Source organism: Budorcas taxicolor, chromosome 1 (genome assembly GCF_023091745.1).
Source record: "Budorcas taxicolor isolate Tak-1 chromosome 1, Takin1.1, whole genome shotgun sequence".
Taxonomy (NCBI): domain Eukaryota; kingdom Metazoa; phylum Chordata; class Mammalia; order Artiodactyla; family Bovidae; genus Budorcas; species Budorcas taxicolor.
The window spans coordinates 210,280,423-210,297,034 of NC_068910.1; the positions used below are offsets into that span (position 1 = coordinate 210,280,423).

A 16,612-nucleotide genomic window follows, 5' to 3' on the forward strand; every position below is an offset into this window, starting at 1 on the left:
GTGACCCTGGGTCCTTGAATGCGGGTGGGCAGACCTGCGTCCTACATTTTCCACCAAAACCCCAACTTGACCAGAGCAGGAGGGGCGAACTCTGCCTGGAAGGGCAGATCCTTGAGGGGCGAGGTGTAGTGCTGACCCCTCCCTGTCGCTGTCGCAGCGTCTACTCTGGACACCAGTCGGTGCTGGTGCCCCCGCCGGAGCTGGAGACCAACGTGTCCCTGTGGCTATGGGCTGTCAGCCAGTACAAGGCGCGCGTCACCTTCTGCTCCTACTCAGTGATGGAGATGTGTGCCCGGGGCCTGGGTGCGCAGACGGCGGCGCTCAGAGTGAGTGTGGGAGGGCCTGGAGAGACCCCAGGGACAGTTCCGGTGGGAAGAGGGGGCTGGAAACAAAACCCTGCCCCGCGCTGTGAGCTCCACCCCCACACACCTGTGGAGCACCCCGCACCGGCCCCTCACTTCTTCTGGGAGGAGATGAGGGGTGGGTGCGACCCTGGCTCTGAGCGTACTGTACCGAGGGATCTCTGAGGCCTCATGGTCCCCAGGGACTGGGGCTGGGCGGAGGACGGGTGTGGGGGCGTGGAGGCACAGAACCCAGGGGGCGGGGCTCCGTGTGGTTTGGCCCTTGCGCGCAGACGCAGGCGTGGCATGAACGCTCCTCCCGCAGATGAAGGGCGTGAACCTGTCGTGTGTGCGCACCTGCATGGTGGTAGCTGAGGAGCGGCCCAGAATCGCGCTCACACAGTCCTTCTCCAAGCTGTTCAGAGATCTGGGCCTGCCCGCGCGCGCCGTGAGCACCACGTTCGGCTGCAGGGTCAACGTGGCCATCTGCCTCCAGGTAAGGCGGCGGGGCTTCCTCTGGGCGCCTGTGCACATCCTGCGCTGCCCCGTCCTTTGGTCCCTTCTGGCTCCAGCCTTTTGCATTTTCCAAATATGGCTTTGAGAACTGAGCATTTTCGTTTAAGAGATTCTGTTCTTGATGAACAAAGGCTTATTTGGAAAAAGCACCAGTTGTTTTTGAACAGTGACAATTGCCAAGAGGAATTTATAAGCTGGATACAGTATGCAGCTAATATTCTAAAGCAAGATTAAGTTTATTGTTTTGTAAGACATCTGGCAATTAAATGGAAACATTAATGAGTGTGACCATTTATACTGCCCTAAATTCATTCTTGAAACACTGAGGTATTTTACTTTTTAAAAGGAAACAAAGTTTCAAAACAGCTCACTGCAGCAGTGTTCTGCTTTTTCAGGGGACTGGGGCTCTTTTCGAGGTTTCTGGCTGGTATCTGAATCCCACTTCTTTCTAAAAGGCATTGCATGCACCTGCTCCCACATTCAGTGTTGTTGGGAGGAAAGGCCTCAGGAGAACCACAGTCCCGGTCCTGACCAATGCCCGCCGGGCGCAGGGCATGTCTGGACTGGGGAGATCAGCGTCCTGTTGTCCAGGTGTTCCTGTGACATCCTCTCCACAGTATAGATGGCTGACCATCCAGGTCTCGCTTGGACCCTTACTGAGTGGCAGGAGGAGGTGGAGGGGTCCCTCAGGAGATCCCTCCTGATGTCGATGGTGCAGCTGCACCTCGACTGGTGGCGTGGGGTTGGTGGCTATAAGTGCAGCCCTTCTGTCCGCTCAGTGTCTGGGAGCCGGGTCCTCCTTCCTGGAAACGTCAGCAGGAGCCTGGCTGTTGCTCTGTGCGCTTCAATGCAGTGATGCATTTTGCTTTCTCTCAGCTCCTTCCTCACGTGCCTATGCTCTCTGTTTGTGTTTCCTGTGGCGTCTCTTCCCTGTCTCGCTCTGCTGGCCTCCTTTGTGTCTGTCAGCCCAACAGGCTGGGAAAGCTGGCTGAGCAGGTATGACCTTGACCTTGACCTCGAGGTGCCTCTGTGCTTCTGTGAGTTCATGTGGCCTCTTGTGGTCTCGCTCCTTTGTAAAAACAAGCTTAAGAGCAGAGTATTTTCAGAAGTATTTAGCATTCACAGTCTGCTGCCTCTGGAGGAAGAGCCGTCTTCATTCCAGGGCAGACATTGGTGACATTGTCTGGGATCGCCAGAGAATGGTGTTGGGGCGGAGTGTCTGTGTAGTTTGATGTTCGGTGTCTAACAGAAGGGATGTGCTGTCCTCTGTCAGGGCCAACGTCAGGTGTCAGGTGAGAGGAGCGGAGTGGGAACATCACTGAACGTCCTGCTGAGGCCTCGCCCCTGAAGGGGCCTTGCTGTGCTCAGCCCTTAGGAGAATTAGGTCCGAGCAAGCACGGCTCAGGGAAATGCCCCCAAACCCATGGTGGTGTTTTCCAGGGACCGGTGGGAATCGAAGCTGTCAGGACTGGAATGTGAGGTTGTTTGCCTTGATCTCTCCCTTCAGTGCTAGGGGAGATTTCCCGCCATGTCGGCAAGCCTTGCAGGTGTGTGGAGGAAGGCAGACCCCTGCTGGGGCAGAGCAGTTGCCTGCCCGCCCCCACCCCCGCCCCGGCTGGGAGGGGCTGCGCCCGTGTGCATGCCGCTCCCCTGGAAACGATGGGCGTGAGGTTTGAGTGGACGTTCCTCTGCTCCCCTTGCAGGGCACGGCCGGCCCAGACCCCACAACTGTCTATGTGGACATGAGGGCACTGCGCCATGACAGGTAACCGCCCCAGCCCCCTTCCGCCTGGGCCTCCCCTGCTCACTGTGTCCTGCCTTTCTAAAGAAGTCATTTCGCTTTATTTGTTCATTGGCTGCACGGGGCTTCACTGCAGTGCGCAGGCTTCTCACTGCAGCGGCTTCTCTGGTCGCAGCACAGGCTCTAGGTGCTTGTGCTCAGTAGTCGTGGCACATGGTCTTAGTTGCCCCTCGGCATGTGAGATCTTCCCGAAACAGGGGTTGAACCCATGGCCCCCTGCATGGGCAGGAGGATTCTTAGCCACTGGACCGCAGGGAAGTCTCACCATGTCCTCCTTGAATCAGTCATTCCCATGACCAGGAAGGGAGCGACCTTCCAAGAGTGACCGAGCATGTGACACTTGGATTTTTATGGGTAAAAAACAAGAAGACCCGTCTCCAGGCAGGATGTAGGCATCCTGTCAGCAGATGTGTCCTGGGGGCCCCACTGTGTGTGCCTAGAGGCCTGCGTCCCTCCCAGCTTTAGAGCCAGATCCTGGTTCTGACCCTCACATTCAGCTTGAGGGAAACCATGGTGGAGCTTCCTGGAGGGCGAGGCCAGCTGGCCAGGGGTTCCTGACCTGAGCCTGTGCCTGGTTGAGCCAGGCACCTGAAGGTCACTGTCCCAAGGTCACAGCAAGGTCACGATCAAAGGCTAAAGGCTTGGCTGTCGTCACGGGACTGCCCGTCACAGTGCTAATCAATTCTGATTACCTTATGAGTTGCCTTCTTTAGAGATTGTTGTCTGTGTAGTCAAGTTTATTGTTTCCCTTGTTCATTTGTAGGGTACGTCTGGTGGAACGGGGCTCTCCGCACAGTCTGCCATTGACTGAGTCCGGAAAGGTAGTGGCGTGGGGCTTGGCTTCCAGCTTATGTCCCCTGAGGTCCGGCTGGCCTTACCTCCTTGCATACACACACACACTCACATGGACACACACGTGTACTCACAGACACACACATACATACATACACACTGCACACAGACACACATACACACACACACACACACACACATACATACATATACACTTGCACACAGACACATACTCACATGCATTCACACAATCACACACAGGCACACGTGCTCAGACACACTTACACATACATATAGACACACACATACAAACATGCACACTCACATACAGTCACACACCCATACACATACACTCACATACATACACACACACGTACACGCACACACACTCTCACACACTCTCCAGATCTTTCTGTCCACATCTGAGCTCCAGCCCAGAGGGAAGACCTCAGATGCAGACCTGCAGGAACTGCACTGCTGGGTCTTGAGGCCCTGGTGCCTTTGCGCGGCCTGGAGCAGCCCACTGGGGCCTGGAAGAGCTTCTCCCCTGGCTCAGGTGACAGCCAGGCAGTATCCCCAGTGGCAGTTCACCATTAAAGCAGTCCAGGCCTGGTTCAACCATAGGAGCTGTATCAGGGGCTTAGGTGGTGGGGCCGTGAGACCACCCAAGGGCACCCAGGGAAAAACTGTGGGCCACCATGAGGGCTCAGCAGGCATAGACCCAGGAGACCAGGCATCTTCAGAACCAGGGGAGGTTTGGAGGAAGGAAGAAGGCTCCCAGGAGCGGTCAGGCAGGGTGAAGGGAGACGGACTTGAGAGGGATGTGCAACAGATTGGAGCCAGCACAGCCCCCAGCCCTGCTCACACACGCTGTGCACGTGCCTGCCTCTCAGGAGGCGGGGCGTGCCCAGAGAGGGACAGGGCAGCAGGGGCAGCACTGACGAGCCTGGGGGTGTGGGAGCGGAGCTAGCAGGGGCTGTGCACCTGCCAAGGGCGGCCCCAGCGGAGGAGCAGCCTCCGCTGGTGTGAAGGTCCCGGGGCCACAGAGAGGCCAGTGTGGCTGGAACTTCACGGAGTGAAGGGGAGGAGGGAGAGTGTGGGTGTCGGAGGGAGGGGCTGGGGGCTAGAGACAGTCCCGGGCTCCCCTACCCTTCCCTGGGTGCCCAGACATGTCCCACTGCAATCTGCTTTGTCCTTTCTATAAACATGGTGGTTTTTCTCAAAGCAGTTTTTAATTCTTTCTGGTACATTTTTATTTCCTATCACATGTGGCTCTGCACTCAGTTTTGATGGACTTCACCCCCTGTATATCTCTGTTACAATAACTTGGGCCTGATGGACTGGGGTTCTGGAAAGAGTTCTGGGTCCTCAGGGTCCAGAATGGTAACACGGGGAGAGGTCAGAGGCTCAGCAGCATCCCATGGGCAACAGAGCCTGACCAGCTTTCCATGACCCCTCGCCTCTCCCCCACCTGCTGGAAAGCTCCTCCGTCATCTCCTGTTTTACACCGAGGGAAACTAAGGACATGGAATAGGTACCCAGAAGCAGCCAGCTGGTCAGTCCCAGGTTCAGTGGGGCCCCCCAGGCCCCGGGTGGGGGTGCTGGACATAAAGCACCCTCCCCAGCCTTCTCCACAGCCTCTGGTGGGCATGGAGCCCCAAGTCTGGGGGCAGGAATGCCTCTTGGTAGCCAGGTTTCCTTCCAGAACCAGAAACTCTGGGGCTGAGTGGGGGCCCAGCCAAACTGTGTTTGGACTCCCTGGCCTCAAGAGTCCCGACAGGGGCCTCGGGGAAAGATCCCCTCCTCCCCTCTCAACATCCAAAATAGAGTTCATTCTTAGGAGCTGGATGATTTTGCTCAGATTCATAATTTATTTTTATTTATTAAAATCTCTTCTGTTAAAATTCAATCAGATTTAGGTCAGCTTCTGAAGGTGGTCATGCCCATGTACAAGTCATGTCCTTTAGATCAGCTTCAAGGGGCACTGTTTTTGCCGGTCTTGCATCAGGAGGGCCACACTCCCTCTGACGAGCATGGTTCTCCTTCCAGATTCTCCCTGGAGTGAAGGTCATCATCGCCCACACAGAGACCAGAGGGCCCCTGGGAGACTCGCACCTGGGGGAGGTGAGGATGGGGACCCCACCTCTCGCTGGCCCCTGGGCGTGCATGCGGGTTGCTCCCAGTTCTTTCTTTGCGATGAACTGTGTACATTGCAGTCCTGCAGCTGACACTCAGGGGTGCAAGGAGGGGAACGGTTTATTTGAAGGAGAGAATTCTTTGCTCTCTGGGCCTCTGTCGTGACGTAGCTCAAGCCCTTTACCCCCACCCCACTGTGTGCTGCCGTGTCTTGGGACACACGGTGCCTGGCACTTGTAATAACCAACCCCGTTGTGCTCTGGGCCCCAGATCTGGGTGAGCAGCCCCCACAATGCCACCGGGTACTACACAGTCTACGGGGAAGAGGGGCTCCATGCTGACCACTTCAGTGCCCGGCTGAGTTTTGGAGACACCCAGACTGTTTGGGCAAGGACTGGCTTCCTGGGCTTCCTTCGAAGGACAGAGCTCACCGATGCCAGCGGAGGTAAGGGGTCCTATGCACTGCTCACCCCCAGACCTGGGGCCACCACAACAAGGAGCCCATACAGGCAGAGTCTTGGGACCTCCTGCCAACTCACTTCACCCCTTCCTAGGAGCTGGTTTCTTTAGGTGCTCTGATACGGTTTCTCTGAAAGTTGTTCCTTTTCCTTCACTGTTCCTGGATCCTGGCCTCTTCTGAGGGTGTGGGGGTGCTGGGGGAGGTTGTTGGGCCCCCCAGGCAGAGCCATGGGCATGTCTCACCAGCCATGTATCAGGGCCTCCCCACACATTCCCCCAAGGTCACAGAGTCCACAGCCACAGCAGGCTGGCCAGGTGCAGTCAGAACTTCGGGAGCCCCTGTAGCTGCTGCCTTGTCTCCGAGATATAGAAGTTGTTGTCCTGTACTCTTCACACGTGGGTGCGCACGGCAGTAGGCTTCAGCACGGGAGCCATGCTGAGGTGGTGAACTGTGCCATCTGCAGAGCGACATGACGCACTGTACGTGGTGGGGTCTCTGGACGAGACGCTGGAGCTGAGGGGCATGCGCTACCACCCCATCGACATTGAGACATCTGTGATCCGTGCGCACAGGAGCATCGCCGAATGGTGAGGGCCCGGGGGACCAGCTTGCAGCTCTTGCGCGGTCGTGCACGTGTGGGCAGCCACCTCCTCTCCAGGAGCAGACCCCAGACACACTCTGCAAATCACGTGCCAGAGACCCCTTGTTTAGGTTTGCTTAGTTTTTCCTCTTCTCTTAAGCAGTCTTAAACTGGGTCTGTCCCCAAATGCACAGGCAAAATGTGAGTGCCCCACAGTTACTCTGAAATGCCTCTGTGTTTATATGGATTTCCTTATTTAATGGTTAAGACGCATGATTTCCTCACTTTGGAGGGAGGTTGCAGTGGGAAAAGTATAGCTTTCAATATCAAATAATATTCTTGATTCTTGTTGTTCAGTTGCTAGGTTGAATCCAACTGTTGTGACCCCATTGACTGCAGCATGCCAGGCTTCTCTGTCCTCCACTATCTCCTAGAGTGTGCTCACACTCACGTCCCTTGAGTCAGTGATGTCATCCAACCATGTCCTCTGTAGCCTCTTTCTCCTCCTGCCCTCGTTCTTTCCCAGCATCAGTGTCTTTTTTCATTGAGTGAGCTCTTCACATCAGGTGGCCAAAATATTGGAGTTTCAGCTTCAGCATCAGTCCTTCCAGTTGAAACCAGTTCTGATGTGATGTAGCCTCAGAGTGTAGGCTGTACTTGAGCTCTCAGCTCTTGTGAGTAGAAAAATCCCCTCACCGAGCCAGGCAGATAATAGAGACCACTTGAGGCTTGCAGTGAGAAAATAGAGTTTATTGAAAAGGAGCAGAGAAGACTTTTGACATAGACATCAGAAGTGGGTAGAGATAGTACCCACGTTGTTAACTTGAGCAGAAAATTATATACTTTTCAGTTGGCTGCTAAGAATAGGTAAAAAGAATATCTCAAGATTGTAAAAGTTCCACCAGACCCTTTCCCAAGGCATCCTGAGATAACTTTAGTTTGAGATTAGCCAGAAGGAACGAGTTCTTGTTGAGGAGGAAAGCATGCCTTTAAGCAAGATATTGTTGCTATATAATTATTAACAAGGTGCCTGCATGACTGTTAAGGTAAAGAATTCGGACTTCATCTCTGAGGGGCCTTGGACTGCTTATCAAACTGGCTGAAGTTAACTATATCACAGTGAGTATTCAGGGTTGATTTCCTTTAGGATTGACTGGTTTGATCTCCTTGCTGTCTAAGGGACTCTCAAGAGTCTTCTCCAGCACCACAGTTAGAAAGCATTAATTGGTGCTCAGCCTTCTTTATGGTCCAACTCTCACATCCGTACACAACTAATGGAAAAACCATAGCTTTGACTATACAGACCTTTGTTGGCAAAGCAATGTCTCTGCTTTTTAATATACTGTCTAGGTTTATCATAGCTTTTCTTCCAAGGAGCAAGTGTCTTTCAGTTTCATGGCTGCTATGATTTTGGAGCCCAAGAAAATACAGTCTGTTACTGTTTCCACTTTTCCCCCTTCCATTTGCCATGAAGTAATGGGGCCAGATGCCATGATCTTAGTTTTTGAATATTGAGTTTTAAGCCAGCTTCTTCACTCTCCTCCTAACCCTAACCCATCTGGTCCCATCAGTTCATGGCAAATTGGAGGGGAAAAACAGAAGCAATAACAGATGCTTCCTCCTTTGAAGGAAAGCTGACAAAGCTCTGTATAGTCAGAACTATGGTTTTTCCACCTGATGCAAAGAACAACTCATTAGAAAAGACCCTGATGCTGGGAAAGATTAAGGGCAGAAGGAGAAGAGGGTGGCAGAGGATGAGATGGTTAGATGGCATCACCAACTTAATGGATATGAGTTTGAGCAAATGTTGGGAGATAGTGAAGGACAGGGAAGCCTGCTGTACTGCAGTGCAAGGGATTGCAAAGAGTTCGACACAACTTAATGACTGAACAGCAACAACTGCATTCGAATTCTTTGGCTATGAGGACTACTCCATTTCTTCTAAGGGATTCTTGCCCACAGTAGTAGATACGGTGGTCATCTGAATTAAATTCACCCATTCCCCTCCCTTTTAGTTTGCTGATTCCTACGGTGTCAGTGTTCACTCTTGCTATCTCTTGCTTGACCACTTCCAGTTTACCTTGATTCATGGATCTAACATTCCGAGTCTCTATGCAATATTGTTCTTTCATCAGACGTTACTTTCACCACCAGACACATCCACAGCTGAGCTTCATTTCCACTTTGGCCCTCTGCTTTATTCTTTCTGGAACTCTTAGTAATTGCCCTCTGCCCTTCCCCAGTAGCTCTCCCCCATGTTAGACACCTTCCGACCTGGAGGGGCTCATCTTCTGGTATCATATCTTTTTGCCTTTTCATACTGTCCCTAGGGTTCTCTAGGCACAAATGCTAAAGAGGATGGGTCCTCCAGTGGACCATTTTTTGTCAGATTTGTCTTGATTCTTAGAGAGAACTTTAATTAGAATAGATATTCCAATAAAACACACTTAGCCAAACCTTTGAATTGTAACTGACTTGAGCAGAGGATGACATCAGCGAACCTGCTTAAGTATGTTTCAGTGGTCTTTGTCTGACCTCATTTCCTGGGTGTCCTTGGCCCCTGAAGCCAGCGCCCAGCCCCGGGTGATACCATCCGCCTTCTCCCTGCAGCGCCGTGTTCACCTGGACCAACCTGCTGGTGGTGGTGGTGGAGCTGGATGGGCTGGAGCAGGACGCGCTGGACCTAGTGGCCCTGGTGACGAACGTGGTGCTGGAGGAGCACCACCTGGTAGTGGGTGTGGTGGTCATCGTGGACCCGGGTGTCATCCCCATCAACTCCCGTGGGGAGAAGCAGCGCATGCACCTGCGCGATGGCTTCCTAGCTGACCAGCTGGACCCCATCTACGTGGCCTACAACATGTGAGCCCGCTCAGCCCCGACCAGCTGGACTCCACCTGTGTGGCCTACAACACGTGATCCCACTCAGCCCCAGCCCAAGAGGGGCCTCACGAGCCATTGGAAGGGCTGGGGTGCATCTGCAGCCCCTGGGGAGAGGATCCCAGGCTCCTGAGCACAGGGCCCCACCCATGTGCTTATATACCCATCTCATTCTAGAAACCACTTCCTGAATTCCTCAAAACCTTTTAATCGTCTGGAACATTTGCAGAAACATGAATGTCAGCATTGCAACAGATGGTGTGGCTGGGGAAGAAGCCTGGTACAGGCACTGCAGGTGCCGTAGGTGCAGTCCTCTGCTGTGTTATGAGTTTGCACCTTTTTTAGGCTAAAAATACAGGTCTCGATTTAAAAAATTCAACTCTTTATACCATTTCAGATGTCAGGGTCATACTTAGAATTTATGCCAGAAGGAATTTGAGGCCCAGGGACAGCTGCTTCAGTTGTGATTCACAGGGAAGAGCAAAATAAAGATAGGCTGGTGGGCAGGGCATGATCCTGACCTGGCCTCCTCTTCCCCACCCCCGACTTTCTCTGGGCCCCAGACCAGGCTCGTGCGCACACACTTCCTCTCTGAACATAGGTATGCCGGCTGCCTGCCTGTGTCATCTCTAACCCTCGACGGGGTCCATCAGTTGAGCAGCTGTTTCAGAAAGATAAAGGAAAGCTGAGTTTTAAACCTCTTTCTGAGTTTCTGACTTCTTGCTATTCAGCTGAAGTTCTGGTTTTCATGACCACAGTATAGGATCTTCTCACTGTCCAAAAAGTGTACTGAGTTACTGTTTTTATTCCACATCAGCAGATGTGGACTCACCGGTGGGCTGAGGTTTACACGTGCGGTGGTACAGCCCAGGGCCCAGGAGAACTTGGCCGGCCACTGTCGCATCTTGAGTTGTGTGCCTGTAAAATTTGGCCAAATCACGTTCACTTATTTTATTCAAACTCGACTAAACTGAGTGATATAATATTATAGTAAATATAAGTCAGAGAACATGAAATCCTTTAGATACTTCTAAGAATTTGAAGTGAAGCTCGAATCTAAGACAGAGTATTTTTGTATCACTAATAAAAATTGTGTTACAAGTTGTCAGGGACTGTGGGTCAGAAAGTTTACGAATCACATGCTTCCTAGAAACAGCCAGGTTTTTCTGGAATTAGCCTGAATCAGTGCCTAACAGTTGTTAATTCTTTACCATTTAAAATTCTCCACCAAAAAGGCCTGGCTGACTGGGCTGACTCTCACGTCTAACTCTCGGCTACAAGTAGCTTGTGCTCAGTAGCTCTTGGTGTGCAGTGTGGTATGTAAGAACATACTGGAATTGAACACTCCTTGTGTAATTATGTATATAACGTGTAACTTATTGTTTGACATACAGAGGTTCTAGCAGTGGACTAATGGATATTCCTCATAACAGAATGGCCTGTAGGAGAGGAACCACCCAGCCCTTTATGTTGTCATTTTATAGCAACAGGCATTGTAAAATTTTTGTATTGAAAGGTAAGTGGCAGTAAGACATGTCTTGTAAATTAAGATTTTAAGAAGCATTAAAATGTTTTAAAATTACTCTCTGGGAATTCTGTATGTCAGAGAAAATTTTTATATCATTATGTTAATAAAAGTTATGGACTATTTGTAATTCTGCCATTTGAAATGTGTGAAAAGGTTTTTAAAATTACCCCAAATAGCAGGTATTTTATTATGCATTTTTCTTTGCTGAATATAGAAGCATTTATGCTGCAGCATAAAATCTACGAAGCACATTAAGTATAAAGAATAAAATTTAAATCTCCCATAATCCTACCTCTCGTTTAATGGCAGTGTGTTAGTATTTGATGTAAATTCTTTCCAGGTTTAATTTTTTTCTTTAAAAACACTTCTACAAAATTAGGTCAGTCATATACTTTTATAATCAGCTTTTGTACTTAATAAATTAGACTTTTAATCTGTTCCATATATTCTTCTGCATGTTTTAACAACTGTGTCACACAGCAGGTGGGGGCAGCTTGTCCTCACAGGCTCTGTCAGCATCCTCTCAGCCCCGCTACCATGAGCCTCCTCACGGGAGCACGTTCATACACATGGCCTGCCTGGGGCTCAGCTCTGCTGGGGCTCAGCTCTGCTGGGGCTCAGCTCTGCTGGGGCTCAGCTTGGGCACTGCATCCTCGGAAGGGCACAGGGCAGAGTGGAGAGGCTGTTCCTGGAAACCTCAGAGCACTGGCAATAAAAAATGAGTCCCTGTCAGTCCAATAAGTATCCTGTCTGGTGGTGCTGTATATGTGTTTATGTGTTTGTGGTCATTTTACTTTCTCATTTGATATGTTTTACTTGGTAGTTCTTATGGTGCACAAGGAATTTTTTTTTTTTTAATTGATTTGTAGGAGCCAGTTTATGTTAAGGATCAGAACCTCTGTATAATCCATACTTTTCCTACTGGGCCATTTGTATCTTGATTCTCTGTTTTTATTTTTAATTGAAGGATAATTGCTTTACAATATTGCGTTCTGCTTGTTTTTTAAATGTACTGATTATTTTATGCAAACTAAGGTTACTTGTGCTTAATTTCAGATTATGAATATAGCTGGCTTGTTTCAGAGAGATTGTCCCGGGATGGTCAGCTCAACTCTATGGGGAACGACTCACCTCCTGTGTTTGCCTCTTCTTGCCAGAGTCTGCCAGGGTCAGACCCTCTCGCCAGGGCCTCTCCCTGAGAGCAAGTGTTGTTGCGAATCATGCACATGCTACTTGGTGGTGCAGAAAGAAGAGAGGAGCATTCTCTTTCTACCTGAGACCATGTGGCATAAGTTTTAGGTCTTGAGTTAAAGAAGAAACACTTTCTCTAAATTGGATGCAGTAACAGTGTAATAACACTGTGTATAGCATTTGTTCTCTTTCCTCTGATACTCATTTGGCTTCCCAGGTGGCACTAGTGGTAAAGAACATGCCTGCCAGTGCAGGAGCCATAAGAGAAGTAGGTTTGATCCCTGGGTCAGGAAGATCTCCTGAAGTAGGAAATGGCAGCCCACTCCAGTATTCTTGCCTGGAAGATCCCATGGATAGAGGAGCCTGGCTGGCTACAGTCCATAGGGTCGCAAAGAGTCGGACACAACTGAAACTACTCAGCACTCCTGATACTCAATTTCAGTAATGAAGAATTCTTTTAAAAGGTAACATTATGGAAAACTTCAAAACCTCTTTATGTTCAAGAACAATCATCTTTAAACTATCTGAGCAGGTAGCTGGACCACCCTCCCCACATGGGAAGTCTGAGAGCCTGCAGCTTCACCCAGGTGATCTCAGTCCCTTCCTCACCTCAATTCCCCACCCCCACTCCCCCGCCCAACTTCCCTATGTCCAGCGGTGCCCTTCAGGTTCAGTGTGAGAACCATTCCACATGCGTCATGAGATGTTTGGAAGTATTTGCCAGGGCCATATGAGGCAAGAAACTGAGGCATTAACCCTTAGTTTTAAGTGCCAGCTAAGTGAGGGCAACTTACTCCTCAGGCTCTCATGTCTACTAAAGAGCCACATGTCATGAGTGTTCATTGCATTTGCCACAAGACAAAAGTTGAAAAAGGGCCACAAGGGGCCAGATGAAGCTTTGGAGAGGAGGGAGCACAGGTGTATTGCTACCTATTGCCACTCCAGCAGCAGCGAGCTGGACCTCCAGGTGTGCACCCAGGGGCTGTGATGACTCCCAGGGGAGCAGAGGATAAAGGCCACCTGGAGGCTGTCGTGCTGCAGTGGAGTGGGACACAAGTTCAAACACAGTGGTTAGCATTTGCTTTACCTTAGAAGGTAAAGAAAGAACATCAACTTCTGGCATGATGAGATGAGAAGCTCTGTGGACATGCTAGCCAGCAAAATGGGTGAAAATTTAATTTTAAGCTTTTGGAAATGGTTGTAAGAGCATATACAACAAATGAAGAAACAGCTAAATGTGACAGTTGAGTAATAAAAAAGTCTTTTTAATATAAATTTATTTAATTGGGGACTTTACAATATTGTATTGGTTTTGCCATACATTGACATGAATCTGCCATGGGTGTACATGTGTTCCCCATAGTTTTGGAAGTTTTGGCCACAGCAGTCAGAGCAGAAAAATAAGAAGGAATCCAAATTGGAAAAGAAGAAGTAAAACTCTGACTGTTTGCAGATGACATGATCCCCTACATAGAAAACCTTAAAGACTCCTCCAGAAAATTACTAGAGCTACTCAATGAATATAGAAAGTTACAGGATATGAAATCAACACACACAAATCCCTTGCATTCCTATACACTAATAAAGAGAAAATAGAGAAATTAAGGAAACAATTCCATTCACCATTGCAACAAAAATAATAAAATACTTAGGAATGTATCTACCTAAAGAAATAAAAGACCTATATATAGAAAACTATAAAACACTGGTGAAAGAAAGAGGACACTAATAGATGGAGAAATATACCGTGTTCATGGATTGGAAGAATCAATATAGTGAAAATGAGTATACTACCAAGAGCAATCTATAGATTCAATGCAATCTCTATCAAGCTACCAATGGTATTTTTCACAGAGCTAGAACAAATAATTTTACAATTTATATGGAAAAAAAAAACCAAAAAACCTCAAGTAGCCAAAGCAATCTTGAGAAAGAAGAATGGAACTGGAGGAATCAACCTGCCTGACTTCAGGCTCTACTACAAAGCCACAGTCATCAAGACAGTATGGTACTGGCACAAAGACAGAAATATAGATCAATGGAACAAAATAGAAAGCCCAGAGATAAATCCACGCACCTATGGACACCTTACGGAGAAGGCAATGGCACCCCACTCCAGTACTCTTGTCTGGAAAATCCCATGGACGGAGGAGCCTGGTAGGCTGCAGTCCATGGGGTCGCTAAGAGTTGGACGCGACTGAGCGACTTCACTTTCACTTTTCACTTTCACGCATTGGAGAAGGAAATGACAACCCACTCCAGTGTTCTTGCCTGGAGAATCCCAGGGACTGGGGAGCCTGGTGGGCTGCCGTCGATGGGATCGCACAGAGTTGGACACGACTGAAGTGACTTAGCAGCAGCATGGACACCTTATCTTTGACAAGTCTGTTGTTTGAACCAAGACTGTTCATTCCTCCCAACCTCTCAGCTGAGCCAAGCAGAAAATCTACTGCAGACATGTGGAGCCAGGGACACAGGTTTCTATCCCACTGGTTACCTGTTGGTACAGATATGTTCTGGGTGAGAGCAGATGAAAGATCACATGCTCTGTTCTTCTCTATTGGATGGAGTTTCACCTTGAGCAAATGATTCTAACTATACAGGGTGCCGGGTACTCTTCCAGCTAGTGAGATGGGAGGGACATAGTGCTTCTAACTATACAGGGCCCAGGTGCCCTTCCAACTCCTGAGATGGGGACAAAGGGCCTCCAAGTATACAGGGTCCTGGGTACCGTTCAGCTCATGAGATGGGAGGGACATAGTGCTTTTAACTATACAGGGCCCCAGGTGCCCTCCCAGTTCATGAGATGGGGAAGAGACAACTGGGAAGACCTCAGGCTAATCACCCCCACTCCACTGAACATTTAGCTCCTGAAGCCGGTAAGTCACCCAGATAGACGGGAGCCACTGTTGTCACTCCAGGGCCCAAAACCCTGCTCAGAGATCTTCCTGTTGGGAGAAGCAAGGTGTAAAACAGGTAACTCCTCACCTCTTGTAAATGTGCAGACTTTCTTTGCATGGAGGAGGTCAGTCAGAAGGGCACTCTTGAAAGCAGTACAAGTGTGGTGAAAGGCAGTTGGGAGGAGGTTCATAGAGTCAATGAAGCCACAGACTGAATTACAGGTCAACTAGTTTGCAGGAGAATCAGAGGAGGAGTCAGCCAGGAAGAGCCCTCCTGAGAACAAACTTCAAACTCTGACCTTGGGAACGCTCTCTTCAGTAAATCCTAAATTAGATCATTAGGCGATAAAGCAGTTTATGCCCCTAGAGCATTGCTGACAACAGTACAGCAATCAGCTGGGAATGGATGGACCTTCAGAGTCGATTGTGGTCAGGGAAAGAGATTGGAGATCGCTGCAATACCACTGTCATTTCAGGATGGCTTCAAGAAGCAACAGTTCTAACTGGACATGGGAAAACAAACTGGTTCCAAACTGGAAAGGAGTACGTCAAGGCAGTATATTGTCTCTGCTTATTTTGCTTATTTGCAGAGTACATCATGCGAAATGCTGGGCTGGATGAAGCACATGCTGGAATCAAGACTGCCAGAAGAAATATCAATAACCTCAGATATGCAGATGACACCACCCTTATGGCAGAAAGTGAAGAGGAGCTAAAGAGCCTCTTGATGAAAGTGAGAAAGGAGAGTGCAAAAGCTGGCCTAAAATTCAACATTCAAAAAACTAAGATCATGACATCCAGTCCCATCACTTCATGGCAAATAGATGGGGAACCAATGGAAACAGTGACAGGCTTTATTTTCTTGGGCTCCAAAATCACTGCAGATGGTGACTGCAGCTGTGAAATTAAAAGACACTTCTTGGAAGAAAAGCTATGACCAACCTAGACAGCATATTAAAAAGCAGAGATATTACTTTGCTGACAAAGGTCTGTCTATTCAAAGCTACGGTTTTTTCCAGTCATCATGAATGGATGTGAGAGTTGTACCATAAAGAAGGCTGAGCATCGAAGAGTTGATGCTTTTGGCGGTGGTCACTTGCCACAACTACAGAAAGCCCACAAGCAGCAATGAAGACCCAGCACAGCCAAAAAGTAAGTTTTTAAAAAGGATGATTAGAGGTCAAAAAAGTCAAGCAAATAAATAGATATGAGACACACAGAAAACAAAAAGTGAAACGCTAGAGGTAAATCCAACTATATCAATAATAACAGTAAATGTGAATGGGTTAAACAATTCATTCAGAAGGCAGATTTTTCAGCCTCTGTGTGTGTATGTGCATCACCCTACTATATGCTATTAAAAAGGCATGTTCTAGATTCAAAATACAAATAGATGGAAAGCAAAAGACTGGAAAAATATATTTCATGCAAATAGCATATTTCTTGAATCACAAAGCCATAGTGGCTTTACTAACTTTAGGTAAAATATA

At 49.0% G+C, this 16,612-nt stretch overlaps 1 protein-coding gene across 1 annotated transcript in view; it reads left to right on the forward strand.

Annotated features, from left to right (window-relative positions):
* Positions 1 to 10,680, forward strand: part of DIP2A (disco interacting protein 2 homolog A) — a 109,697-nt gene extending 99,017 nt beyond the window's left edge. The window contains exons 31-39 of the mRNA XM_052650301.1: positions 158 to 326; positions 667 to 837; positions 1,824 to 1,853; positions 2,561 to 2,622; positions 3,422 to 3,479; positions 5,500 to 5,574; positions 5,857 to 6,031; positions 6,510 to 6,633; positions 9,237 to 10,680. Of these exons, the coding sequence (XP_052506261.1) occupies positions 158 to 326; positions 667 to 837; positions 1,824 to 1,853; positions 2,561 to 2,622; positions 3,422 to 3,479; positions 5,500 to 5,574; positions 5,857 to 6,031; positions 6,510 to 6,633; positions 9,237 to 9,489 (1,117 nt within the window). The 3' untranslated portion in view covers positions 9,490 to 10,680. The remainder of the gene's footprint in view (positions 1 to 157; positions 327 to 666; positions 838 to 1,823; positions 1,854 to 2,560; positions 2,623 to 3,421; positions 3,480 to 5,499; positions 5,575 to 5,856; positions 6,032 to 6,509; positions 6,634 to 9,236) is intronic.
* Positions 10,681 to 16,612: the final 5,932 nt, after the last annotated feature.